Source organism: Primulina tabacum, chromosome 1, assembly GCF_025594145.1.
Source record: "Primulina tabacum isolate GXHZ01 chromosome 1, ASM2559414v2, whole genome shotgun sequence".
NCBI classification, from domain to species: Eukaryota; Viridiplantae; Streptophyta; class Magnoliopsida; order Lamiales; family Gesneriaceae; genus Primulina; species Primulina tabacum.
Window position 1 is genome coordinate 9,175,871 of NC_134550.1, and position 14,162 is coordinate 9,190,032.

General features: G+C 38.3%; 1 protein-coding gene across 1 annotated transcript; it reads left to right on the forward strand.

The window, feature by feature from the left end:
• Positions 1-1,126: 1,126 nt before the first annotated feature.
• LOC142540034 (baicalein 7-O-glucuronosyltransferase-like) lies at positions 1,127-2,772 on the forward strand. Its single transcript, XM_075645891.1, is given in 2 exon segments — positions 1,127-1,601; positions 1,603-2,772. Coding segments are annotated over 2 exon segments (1,374 nt in total). The 5' UTR covers positions 1,127-1,202; the 3' UTR covers positions 2,578-2,772.
• Positions 2,773-14,162: the final 11,390 nt, after the last annotated feature.

Below are 14,162 nucleotides of genomic sequence, written 5' to 3' on the forward strand. Positions count from 1 at the left end.
TATTCCTCCGGAAAATGCATAGCTGGCGGCCGGAATGCTGAGCTGTAATTTGAATTGGGGTTTTTGATTTTTGGTGGCCTTTTCAAAGTCACGTAAGTAAATAATATAATAGAAAAAATAAAACTAAATCCACATCACTTTGAAGGAGATTATGTTTAAATAATTGTTGTACTCTTTTTCTAAACAATATAATAGAAAAAATAAAACTAAATCCACATCACTTTGAAAAATAAATCTTACGTGGACTTTGAAAAGGCCACCAAAAATCAAAAACCCCAATTCAAATTACAGCTCAGCATTCCGGCCGTCAGCTATGAATTTTCCGGAGGAATATTTCAATTTTGGAGGAAAAGGATTGAAATTGGAAAATATTATAAATTACTGGACTAAGAACGTAAATTGTCTCATAACAGAACTAAAATTAGAAAAAAGCGCAAATTACAGTACCAAAAAACGTAATTTGTCCTGTGAGATAACATCAGTAGAGAGGAGCGTCCTTCCTCAAATTACGAGTCCAACAGTTCAATACATTGGCATCTAATTAGGTGATGCCCCTCACATCAATATGTCGTATTGTATGGAGCTACGTTCTAACACAAACGTAAGGGAATAAAATTGTATCTATGATAAGCTCTATAAGTTTTGACCTATTGTTAAGTATTTGATTCTAAAACATATTTTATCTTATATTGAGAAATTTATTTAAACCCAATTAAAAATATTTTATATTTAAAAATTTTGTAAAATATTTTCATTTTTTTAATACTAAAAATCTAATTTATCATAATTTGGTAATTTTACATCGTTTTCATTTGACAAACTTTATTTTGTCATTATTAAAAAATTATTTTCTTATGTCAATCAATCATTTTTTCTTCTATAATCTATACCACAATATAAAAAATAAGGGAGACACATTCGACCACACAAATTCCATCCAACTCCGTACCGACTTTTGAATGGATCGACGGCTTTCTTCCGCCGTGACTCATTAATATTGTAACTCGAAATTTGACGGTTATTTGAATTATGAAAATATTTCTATTCAAAAAAAACTCCGTACCGACTTTTGAAATTTTTAGTCAAAGCGTTTTAATAGCTTTTATAAAGTATAATTAATATCGAGTGTATATCAACATGAAGGTAGATGCTCTGAATGGTTGCCCCCCTTCGTTCTCTCTAATTTTGGTAGTTTATCAACAATGGCGGAAACCATTGTCCTTTATGCTACGCCGGAGCACCTGAATTCCATGCTAACAATTGCAAAATTCATTGCCAAACACCACCAAGAAGTCCATGTCACCATCCTCTGCACTGCTTCCACCTCCGCCGCAGCCGCAGTCGCCGCTATCCCCTCAATAACCTACCTCCGCCTCCCCGACGCCGTAACCCCCCCTGCAAATCATGAAACTCATGCCCTTGAACTCTTATTCGAAATCCCACGTCTCCACAAACCTATATTAACCGAAGCCCTTCAAGAAATATCCAAGAAATCAAGAATCAGAGCTTTTGTCATTGATTTCTTTTGTAATTCAGCGTTTGAAGTTTCTAAAAGCTTGAATATACCCACTTACTACCATATCAGCTCCGGTGGATATGGTCCTTTGCGTGTTTCTTTACTTTCCAACTATTCACGAAACCATTCGTGAAGACATAGGAACATTGAACGATTTTCTTGATATTCCTGGGTGTCCACGAGTTCACTCATCGGATATTCCCTTTGGAATGCAATTTCGAGAGAGCAACATCTACAAACACTTTCTGGACACTGCAATTAACATTGGAAGATCGGATGGAATCCTCGTGGACTCGTTTGATGCGCTCGAGACTCAAGCTAAAGACGCACTAGTTAAGGATTTATGTACACCAAATTCTAAAACTCCTCCAGTTTACTTTCTTGGCCCGTTAATTCCTGACAGTGTCAGCAAGAATGGTGTTACAGAGCAAGAATGCTTGAAATGGCTGGATTTACAGCCAACAAGAAGCGTGATATTTCTCTGTTTCGGCAGAAGGGGAAGGCTTTCGGCGGAGCAGTTGAAGGAAATGGCTGTTGGTTTAGAAAACAGTGGGCATAGGTTTCTCTGGGCAGTGCGCAATCCGCCGGGCAACCCTCGATCACCGTCGCCGGAGGAGCCGGACTTGGACGCGATTCTTCCACAGGGGTTCTTGGAGAGAACTAGAGATAGAGGGTTTGTTTTGAAGTCATGGGCTCCGCAGAAGGAGGTTCTGAGCCATGAGTCCGTCGGCGGATTCGTGACACATTGCGGACGGAGCTCGGCACTGGAGTCGGTGTCGTTTGGCGTGCCGATGATCTGTTGGCCTCTGTACGCTGAGCAGAAGATGCAACGGGTATTCATGGTGGAGGGAATGAAGGTGGCGCTGCGGCTGGAGATGGCGGATGATGGGTTTGTCACGGCCGCAGAGATTGAGAAGCAGGTGAGGGAGCTTATGGATTCTGAGAATGGGAATCAGATCCGGAAACGTTTGGCACAGATGAAACACGCCGGCAAAGCTGCGGTGGAGAAGGGCGGATCTTCGTTGGTGGATTTAGAGAAGTTTATTAGACGATTTAATTAACGGGCGCGACAAAAATATATATATATATATATATAATAGTGGAGTCGATGCCTTATTATCATTATTAAGATTGTTTTTTGTCTGTTGTCGATTGTAACGAGGTGTGTTGGAGAATAATCATGTGAAAATCCAGAATTCATCTGGTTATATTATCAAAATTTTAATCAATTAATTGTTGCGAAAGTGTTCTTAAAATCATAATTAGTCTTTTAGAATAAGTGCTTCATCTCCCAGATTTACATGTTCTTTCATATGGGCCGATCAATATGTACAAAACCTTTTTATATTTCGAAACAAATTAATGTCCACAAAACATATCACTTTGACTACATTTTCTTTCGATCAATTCAATAAAAACTTCAAACCGAATTAACCATGATCCATAAAAAATATTGAACTTAGCTTGAGCTCGGATGCGCCTAAAACTGAGCTCCCTCATGCTTGTATTTCTCCATAACAGACTCGGGTGCACGCTAACTGGTGTTTTTTTCGGGTAGGCAGGCATGTGCCCGAAATGGGCGCCCTCGTGCGCTCGCATTTTTCCTGTAACTTAAGGGGAAGAAAAAAGATCAGCTTGGGTGCATCACTTTTCAACACAGAGGCACTATAAAACCTGTGCGGTGAGCCTAACTGCAGTTTCGAATTTTTATTTAAAAAAAAAAACTGAAGCCGGACATTCAAATCTCTATACATTAAAATAGCAAAACATATAAGATAAAGCCAATTAACCAAAATTTTAATCGATAGCTGATGCTAGCGGTTTTTTTTTTTTGTTCAAGTTTAAAGACCAGCAAATCACAAGATAATGTGCGGAAACGATCTGTTGGTTAGTGGGTGAAAAATAGTAAAACAGAAAAGCAGTAGATGGCACAGGGTTTGTTTCTGGAAGTTCGAAGATGAATCTTCTACGTCTCCCCTTCTTCTGTTTCCAGAAGGTATCACTAAAAGACTTTGGTGAATACAGTACAACAGTTGTACACAACCACTTCAACAGGACTTACTCTTCGCCTACTGAAACTCTTAGTTTTACAACTCAACTACTTGAATAATCTTAAGTTCTGGAAAGAACTCTTTTCCAGTTACAAATTCTTCTATTAATGAGATAGTGAAGTGAATAGCTTAAGAAGAGATAAAGAAAATAGCTAGCACAAAATGATCTCAAATGATCAAATGTGTGCAATGAAGCGTGTGCTGCTTTTTTAGTGTTGAGCTTTTGAGATAACTGAAAGTTCTAACGATGCTCGAATGAAATTTTTGATTGAGATTCGTTCTCTTCTCTCTTTCTTGAAAAGTGCTTCGTCTCCATATATAGGCTTCATCCAACGTTCTAAAATCTGAACGGCTCTTTTGACTTTTCAGTGGTTCAGCTTTATTGCTGAAAATAGACCCTGCAGAATACATTAAAGCAATCAGTCTCAGTTCATACCAAAAATGGTAAGCCGTCTTAAATGTTCCCGTACAACATTTAATGGCATTTAATGAAGCCATAAATGTTAGTATCACGTTAATAGATTAACGGTAATATTTAAAGACTTGAGATACGCAAAATTCTGCTAGTGTTTACTTCGAGTTTGTATTTCTTCTAGTTCTGGTTTTAGCTAAGAAGTCATTTGTTAAGTAGATTAAGCAGTACTTGATAAGTTCTGCTACTGGTTTTAGCGCGGTACAAGTGCTTCTGGTTTTCTGCTTATTTACATCTACTGGTTTTGTACTTAAGCCAGCATCTACTTATTTTTTACTAGCATCTCCACAAAAAAATTAATTCTAACAATTTCCCCCTTTGTAGTGATGCCAAAACCTAGATGTCCCTTAAAACGTTAGTAGAATTGAGGAAACAGATTAAGAAGCAGATAAAAGCAATTAGTAACCAGAAAATCAAGACAAGAAAATAAAACTAATTTGTTCCAATATCTCTGAAAATAGCTTCATCTGGATTTTGATCCCTTCCAGAATAATGAGGTCTGCTGCTACTCGCTCCAGTTCTATCTTCAGTAGTTCTATCTCCAGCTCTATCGTCTTCCCCCTTTTTGGCATCACTTTCTTTAAATTGAGTTGATTAGATCATCAACTCGGCCTGTGAGGGTTTGGATTCCCGCATTCAGCATTTCCAAGTATGGTGCTTGGCTCGAAACTCTGTCTGACATATTTGTAAGAGATTGAAATTGAGATTCAATCTCGGTATCAAGGAGTTCCAGCTTCGAATCCAAGGCTTCGACTTTGGTAGAAACTGCTGAAATTGAGGAGTGATGATCAGATACGGTCTTGATGAGATCACTTTGAACCAATCAAAATGAGACCTTGATTGTTGAAAATATTTTTCTTGAACAAACTGAATTCGATAACAAATCTCATCAAAGAGTCGTTGGTGTTTGCGACTTCTTTTGATATACGTTCTTGACTAGATTTGACGCGACCGGTATGATCACTGTGTTCATAAGAGAGCTGTTTGACAATCTCAGATAGATTATGAAGTCCTCTTTGAAGAGTTTCCATGACATATTCAAGAGGAGAGGTCTCAGAAGGTGAAGGAGATTCTGCAAGAGCACGTTGCTTAATATCTTCCATTCTGGCGATGCGCTCAGGAGAATGCTGAGAAGAAATAGTAAGAGCAGTAGAAGGTGCAGCTTCTGCTTGAGTGATAAAAGCTGGTTCTGGTTCAGTAGAAGGACCTTCTGAAGCAGTAGTTTGATCTGTTGGTGTCGTTTCTGGTTGTTGCAAATCAGCAGCAGGTTCAGTAATAGCTCTCGGCTCAACAGCAGAAGGTGAAGTAGGCAACAGAGTTGCCATTTCAGCTTGATGAGCTTCTTAAAAATGTTCAAGCTCTGGAAGAGATGAAGAAGTAGTAGCAGTAGCAGATTCTGGAATGGATTGGACTGGAGGAGGATCAGCAGAAGTGGAAATAATTGGCAGTGTGTCATCCTGTGCGGTTTGAGTCTGCACAATCGATTCGATCACTTCATCAACCGATGCCAGATCATGAACAGAGATAAGTGAGGAAGATTGGGTAGGAGCTTCTTGAGGTGCAGGAGTACTAGAAACCTTGACTTCAGAAGAAGCTTTGGCCGGTTCCTCAACTGACTGAGTCTTCAATATGGCGGGGACAGTATTGACACTAAATTGTGGAGGCTAAGAAAAAGCCTTCTCCTTGTAACAATTTGCTCAGACAAAATTGTCAGCTGCTCCGACAAAATTTGAATGACATTCTGATCATGAAAAGCAGTAGGACCAGTAGAGTCAAAATTTGACTTCAACGTTTTCAGAACAGTGTCCATATTCTGCTATTTGGCTTGATCCAGAATGTAGTTTCTGCGATTGATGGCTTCTATCACATTTTGTGTCTTGGCAGCAGCAAAAACCTTTTTCTCATTTTTCACAGTTTGAGCAAAAGCACCGGGAGTCCTCAAAAAAGTGATTGGATGGTAGACTCTTACCTTGAGCCAATCATCAAAAAATTTCATGTCTTCTCTAGATGAATTATTAATTTCTTCCAGATGAAGATCGATTGCTGTTTGAATGGTTGATGTGGCCATCGGTGACTGAGACAACTCGATAATCTTGCCTTTCCCTTTTCCAGAAGTAGCATGGACTACTGGTTTGAAAGCAGAAGAACCAGTAGCAGATTCTCTAATGACCACTCCAGAAGTTGGTCTGAAAAATTGAGCAGTTGAAGGTCCTGATTCAATGGCTTTAGCTTTGGTGGATGAGACAGCTGGTGGAAAAACTTGTCGAAGAGGAACATCCTCTAATTCAGCAAGAGCTGCTGTTTTCTTGATGCAGATGGGGGTGCGATGCTTCTTCTTGGATGGGGTGGGAGGCAGTGAAGCTTGTTGAGTGGGTGCTGCTGATTCTTCAGATTCCGTTTTGTCAGAATCAGACAAAACTACACCTCTTTTTCTTTTGATTTTCTTCTGCCCCTCAGCCTGAGATTCCCCAATCTCCTTCTTTATAGCCACAAACTCACCAACTGTTGGCTTTGGCCTTAAGGCAAGCACACTATCAGCATCTGTCATGGTGACCGAAGAGCCATCTTCTTCTGTTGTTCTGGGAAAACCAGCATCTTGCAACATTTTACTGATTTGCACAACAAATCCAGTACCTTTCCTTACAACCATATCTTCCATAATTCGAAACAGAAAGCGAACCCAATCCACTTTCTTTTCTGAAGTGATGGCCACCATCACTTGAACCTTCTCTTTGGTCAGTTTGTCGAATGTTCCAGCTTTGACCAACAAGGCTTTTGCCACGATATCAGCGAGTACCTGGTACTCAATTTTCAATAGCTTCTTGAAGCAGGAAGGTGAAAGCTCTTCTCCAGTGGCTGAAAATTTTGTCAAAGCAGTAGACATCTCTTCCTTTGTGATATCCGAAAGCTCGAAAAGTCCAGAAATTGGTAGAAAGAAAGTGGAACCGAGAAGTGCAACATCAATGGAGATTGATGCATCTCCCTGTGTATAGTTAATCTTTCCTTCGACAACTTCTTCTTTGGCATAGAAATCTAGAAGAGCAGACTTGTAGATAATAGCAGGCGATTCCAAGAATTTGCGAAGTCCAGATTTTTCCAAGGATTTGAACATCTTAACGAGGTTCTCATCCTTAATGGTGAGAACATATGCAAAGTTCACCTGATAAGCATTCAAAGTATAAGCTGCGGCCATTTCTGAGTTGAAAGAGATTAGAGGTAGATTAGCAGTAGATGCGAGAAAGCAGTAGATGCAAAGTAATGATCTGAATTCGTAAAGTGCAATGAAAGAGAAAATGAGCGGTTAAAAGGAATGAATGTACAGCCGTCAGTAAACATAGGGACACGTGTCGATATGTTTATGGTTGGTAGAGAGAGAAAACAGGAGTGTCAGTTACTCTACTCATTTCAAATTTTAAAAAAAAATTCAGTAAAAAAAATGGAGGGCTGTCCGAGGCGGTTGCTAAAAGAACAGAAGCTGATTTGTCGTTTTATGATAATATCTACTGGAAGAAGGTAAAGTGCTGAAACAAATGCAGCACTTCGACAGCTTCTGGTAGATACACTGTTTTATCGAAAAGACAAATCAGTTTCTAATATAATGCCATAACAATGTTCCCCCTCAATTAATGCAGTAATAAAGGATATTAAACTCCAAACGACTCTTGGCAAACTTTCAATCTGAACCATTGATAATGAACAGTCGCAAGGATCTTTATCTCCCTTGAATACCACTATAAATACCTGCACATGTTAAACAAAGTTAAGCGTACATAAGATCAAATGAAAACTAATGTGAATGAAGAAGCAGAATCTGATCCAGAAGCCGAAGCAAGAATGTTCAGAAGACAACTTGCTGCGTTTTCTAAGAAGATGTTTGAAGATATCGTTCTTTATATAATGATCCTTGGATCAAACTCCTGGAGTTGTAATGTGAACAGTCAAAAAGATTGTTTGCTCTTATTAGGATGCAGCACCATTCCCTTCCATAAGCATTCTAATGCAATAAGAGAGTGCTAGTGGATCGATGATACATGAAAAGCTTAGTAGGATAATCTGTGTAATCATTCTGCTGATATCTTCAATTGTACCCCTTGTAATGTAATGAATCTGATTATATGAATAAAAGATTTCATTTTTCCATACCTCTTGTGCTGTTCTTATTCCTGAATATTTCTACTGGATTATAATAAAGAAACAGAAGACACGTGAAAACAGAAGATAATAAACAGTAGTTATGATAAATCAATTAATCCAAGAACCTTACGAAAATACGAAAACTTATTCTCAGGAAGTGGTTTGGTAAATATGTCTGCTGCTTGCTGATCAGTAGGAATGTATTTCAGACGAATATTCTTCTTTTGCACATGATCTCTAATGAAATGATGTCTGATATCAATGTGCTTCGTTCTGGAATGGAGTACTGGATTATGCGATATAGCAATTGCACTGGTATTGTCACAAAATATAGGTGATTCAGAGGCTTGAGCTCCATAGTCTTTAAGTTGTTGTTGTATCCAAAGCATTTGAGAACAACAGCTTCCAGCAGCAAGATACTCTGCTTCTGCAGTAGACGTGACTATAGAAGTCTGCTTTTTGCTAAACCAGGAGATCAACATGTCACCAAGAAATTGACAAAAACCACTTGTGATTTTCCTATCCAGTTTACATCCTGCATAATCAGCATCTGAGTATCCAATAAGAATAAACGATGAGTCCTTGGGATACCATATGCCTACATTTTGAGTACCCTTCAGATATTTTAAAATTCTTTTACCAGCAATGAAATGTGATTGTTTAGGATTTGATTGAAATCTAGCACATATGCAAACAGCAAACATAATATCGGGTCTACTGGCAGTAAGATATAACAATGAGCCAATAAGACCACGATACTGAGTTACCTCTACTGGAGTTCCCCCTTCATCTTTATCAAGTTTGGTAGACGAACTCATAGGAGTGGAAGCAGCAGAGCATGCTTCCATCCCAAACTTTTTCAGTAGTTCCTTTGTATACTTAGCTTGATTGATGAAGATTCCAGTATCAAGTTGCTTGTTTGAAGTCATAAGAAAAATGTTAATTCTCCCATCATGCTCATCTCGAACTATTCCTGCATTAACTTAGCAAACTTTGCACATAATTTGGGGTTAGTTGACCCAAATATAATATCATCAACATAAATTTGAACTAATAATATGTGTTTGTTTTTTACTAGGATAAATAAAGTCTTGTCCACGGTACCAACGGTGAAATCATGATTAATAAGAAATTGTGAAAGTGTGTCGTACCAAGCCCTAGGTGCTTGTTTCAGACCATACAATGCTTTGTGTAATTTAAAAACATGATTCGGTAATAGATGATCAGAAAAACCTGGAGGCTGTTCAACATAGACTTCCTCTTGTAGTAGACCATTGAGGAACGCACTCTTCACATCCATCTGATACACTTTGAAATTTTTGAAAGCAGCAAAGGCTAAAAATATTCTGATAGCTTCGAGCCTAGCTACTGGTGCAAAGGTTTCATCATAGTCTATTCCTTCTTCTTGTCTAAATCCTTGTGCAACCAATCTTGCTTTGTTTCTGACAACTGTTCCTTCTTCATTTAGTTTGTTTCTGAATATTTACCGGGTTCCAATGACAGCTTGATGAGATGGTCTAGATACTAGAAACCAAACTTTATTCCTCTCAAATTGATTCAGCTCTTCTTGCATAGCTTCTATCCAATTGGGATCGAGAAGAGCTTCTTCAATCTTCTTTGGTTCATCTTGAGAAATAAAAGCAGCATGCATGTATTCATTCATCATCTGTCTTCTGGTTCTTAGCGGAGCTGATGGATTTCCAATCACCAAATATGGAGGATGAGATTTTCTCCCAATAAAAGGATTTAGATTATCTTTATGTAAAGCAGTAGATTGTTTTGGAATATCAGCTGCTGGTTCTGGAATGTCAGCTGCTGGTTCTGCCATATGAATGTCTGGTTCTGGATTTTGAATATCCTTGACACTTGCTTCTGCATCATCTTCACTGTCTAGTTCCAGATGTACCATGTCTAACCTGTTACTTAGATTAGATATGTTAGTAATCTCGGGAGCACTGCTGTCTTCATCAAAGACAACATGAATAGATTCTTCAACATTGAGTGTTTTATTATTGAAAATTTTAAATGTCCTTACTAACTGCTGAATATCCAAGAAATATTCCAGCATCAGATTTTGAATCAAATGCAGCCAAATGATTTTTACCATTATTATGCACAAAGCATCTACAATCAAAAACATGAAAGTAAGATACATTCGGTTTACTCCCTTTCCATATTTCGTAAGGAGTCTGATTATTCCTCTTGTTGATCATTGTTCTGTTTTGTGTGTAGCAAGCAGTATTAATAGCTTCTGCCCAGAAGCGCTGAGAGATGTCTGCATCTGCTAGCATTGTTCTAGCAGCTTCTTTAAGTGTTCTGTTTCTCCTCTCAGCTACTCCATTTTGTTGGGGCGTCCTGGCCGCTGAATATTCATGATGAATGACCTGTTCATCTAGATATTTCTCAAGAGTCTTGTTAGTAAATTCAGTACCTTGATCACTTCTGATTCTAATGACAGAAACTGATTTTTCATTTTGAATCTTTTTCAGAAGTTTGATCAGGAGGCTACTGGTTTGATCTTTTCCAGCAAGAAAGATTACCCAAGTAAATCTAGAAAAATGATCAACAACAACAAGGGTGTATCTCATTCCCCCTAAGCTCATGATAGGGATTGGACCAAATAAGTCCATATGCAATAATTCTAAACATCTTGAGGATGATTTGCTGCCTTTATTTTTTAAACTAGATCTTACTTGCTTACCAAGTTGACATGCAGAACATACATGATTCTTAACAAAATTTATGTCTTGCAATCCATCGACTAAGTTCTGCTTTTTGAGATTGTTGATAGACTTGAAATTCAGGTGATTCAATCTCTTGTGCCACAGCCAGTGTTTATCACTTAGAGATGCAACTAAACATGTAGGAGCAATGATATGATCTATGTTCCATGAAATTTTATAGGTGTTGCCTTTTCTAACTCCGGTTAAAACAGTAGAGTCATCAGCATTTTTAACTGTGCAAGTGTGCTTCTGGAAAGCTACTGAAAATCCATTATCACATAATTGACTAATATTGATCAAGTTATAACAAAGATTTTCAACTAAGAGCACATCCTTAATAGTGATGTTACCATGGATAATCTTACCCTTACCCACGATTTTACCTTTTGAGTTGTCCCCAAAGGTTATCTCTGGTCCAGCACAACTCACTATTTCTGATAGTAGACTCTTCTGTCCAGTCATATGTCTGGAACATCCACTGTCCAAATACCATGTTGAGCTACTGATCTTGGCTTTCTTCACCTGTACCTGCAAACATAAATTTTAGTATCTGGTACCCAATCTACTTGGGTCCAAGCCTTATTAGTCCCTTTGGAACCCACATTTGTACAATTTTCGTACTTCGGGTATCCATGGAGGTGTGTGCAACAGAGAGCCTATTATTTCTAACATTATGCATCTTAGCATGTTGTTCTTCCATTCTGTTTCTGTTGTCTGGCCTGTATCTCTTCTGAACAGGTCTAGAATTGTAGTACTGATAGTTTTTAACCTTCATAGGAGGTTGTCTTCCTGAGTTGAATCCTCTACTGGATCCAGAACTCTGGTCAACTCTTTCCTTAGGTTCAACATAACCCAGACCATAATGCATCCTTTTGTTCATCTGATTTACATTCCTTTCAATTGAAGCAGTAGGTACTTCTGGTTTCTGTACCACACTGGAATTCACAAAATGAATGTACTTTCCTTTGCACATATCCAGTTTTGGCTTAATATTCATTTCAGAAGTGCCTTCATCATTACAAAATCCGAGACCACTCATGTCTCCAGATTGTTTTTGTAACTCTTGCATCTTTTCGAGTGAAATAGAGGACTTGTTCCAAGCATTCACCAGTATCGATAACTTTTGGTTTTCAGAAAGCATCGTCTGGTAATCTGCTTTTACTCTTTCATTCTCATTTTTTAATTTACTCATCTCAACTTGTAAATCATTACAGCTGTTTACTTGCAAGCAAGTTAACTTACTGTTCTGATATCTTAAGTTCTGATTTTCAATCTTAACTTCCTCGAATGATTGAGAAAGTCTTGAATACTCTTCTACCATGTCGTGTAATGCTTTGACTAAATCAGTGCGTGTAAATTCATCAGAGTCAAAGTCAAATACCTCTCCGGATGTCGAGGTTGATTCCGTATTTGCCATCAGACATTTGATCTCATCTTCATCACTGTCACTTGAATGGCTTTCAGAACCAGAAGATTCGGAACTTGAGTCTGCCCATTTGGACTTAATTTCTTCTGCAATCATTGCCTTTCTGTCTCTTCTGGTCTTTTTATCATTGCGTTTGACACCCTTCTTCTTCTGGTCATCCTTCTTTGGTTTTGGACAATCAGCAATGAAGTGTCCAATTTTTCCGCAGTTAAAGCATGTCATATCACCAGATGGTGATTCTTTTTGAAATTGCGGTTGGGACTTTGAAATGTTCTGTGATTCTTTCTCATGAATCTGGAAAACTTCTTAACAAATAATGACATTGCGTCATTGCTTATCTGTTCAGCGCTTTTCTCAGAAGTACTTTCTATAGCAGTAGCAGAAGATGAACTTGGGGCAACTGTAGCAGTAGAGTTAACAGTAGCTGCGAGAGCTTTGGTTGGTAGAATTGCTAAGGGCTCTTCTCCACTTCGAACTTCAAGTTCAAACTCATATGCCTTCAGATCTGAGAACAAGTCATGTAGTTCTAACTTGTTTAGATCCCTGGAAGCTCTCATTGCCATCGTTTTGACGTCCCATTCTCTGGGTAGGGCTCTCATTACCTTTAATGCAACTTCCATGTTGCCAAAATCTTTCCCAAGAGCTGAGAGTTCATTGACAAGGCTACTGAAGCGTTCATCAAACTCATTCATAGTTTCTCCAGCCTTCATCTTCATATTCTCAAACTTCTGCATGGCTACAGAAAGTTTGTTTTCCTTAGTTTCTTCGTTTCCTTCACAGATCTGAATCAATTTTTCCCAGATTTTCTTGGCAGTAGGGCACATCTTGATTTTGCTGAAGGTATTTTTATCGAGTGTCTTGTACAGAATGTCCTTTGCAACGTCGTCAAGATTGGCTTTCTTCTTGTCCTCACTTATCCATTCATATCTTGGTTTTTCCAGCATCTGAGGTGCACCTTCGGTGATAGCAACAGCTGGATTTGGCTTTAAAATCTTTAATGGACCATCTGTGATGACATACCACATGTCATCATCTTGAGCCGCAAGATGAGCTTGCATTCTGATTTTTCAGTCATCAAAGTCTTCTTTTGAGAACATTGGAATTTTGCTGAAGTGAGCCATGTCTGTTTAATATTTTCAGAACAAGAATAACATGCTTTGATACCACTTATTGAGGATCGGGTTGAGTTTAGAGGGGGGTGAATAAACTCAACGGCAAACTTAATCGATTTTTCAGAATGATGTGCTAGAATCCTGTTAGAGATGCTAGCGGTTTTTTTTTTTTGTTCAAGTTTAAAGACCAGCAGATCACAAGATAATGTGCTGGAAACGATCTGTTGGTTAGTGGGTGAAAAATAGTAAAACAGAAAAGCAGTAGATGGCACATGGTTTGTTTCTGGAAGTTCGAAGATGAATCTTCTACGTCTCCCCTTCTTCTGTTTCCAGAAGGTATCACTAAAAGACTTTGGTGAATACAGTACAACAGTTGTACACACCCACTTCAACAGGACTTACCCTTCGCCTACTGAAACTCTTAGTTTTACAATTCAACTACTTGAATAATCTTAAGTTCTGGAAAGAACTCTTTTCCAGTTACAAATTCTTCTATTAATGAGATAGTGAAGTGAATAGCTTAAGAAGAGATAAAGAAAATAGCTAGCACAAAATGATATCAAATGATCAAATGTATGCAATGAAGCGTGTGCTGCTTTTTCAGTGTTGAGCTTTTGAGATAACTGAAAGTTCTAGCGATGCTCGAATGAAATTTTTGATTGAGATTCGTTCTCTTCTCTCTTTCTTGAAAAGTGCTTCGTCTACATATATAGGCTTCAACCAACGTT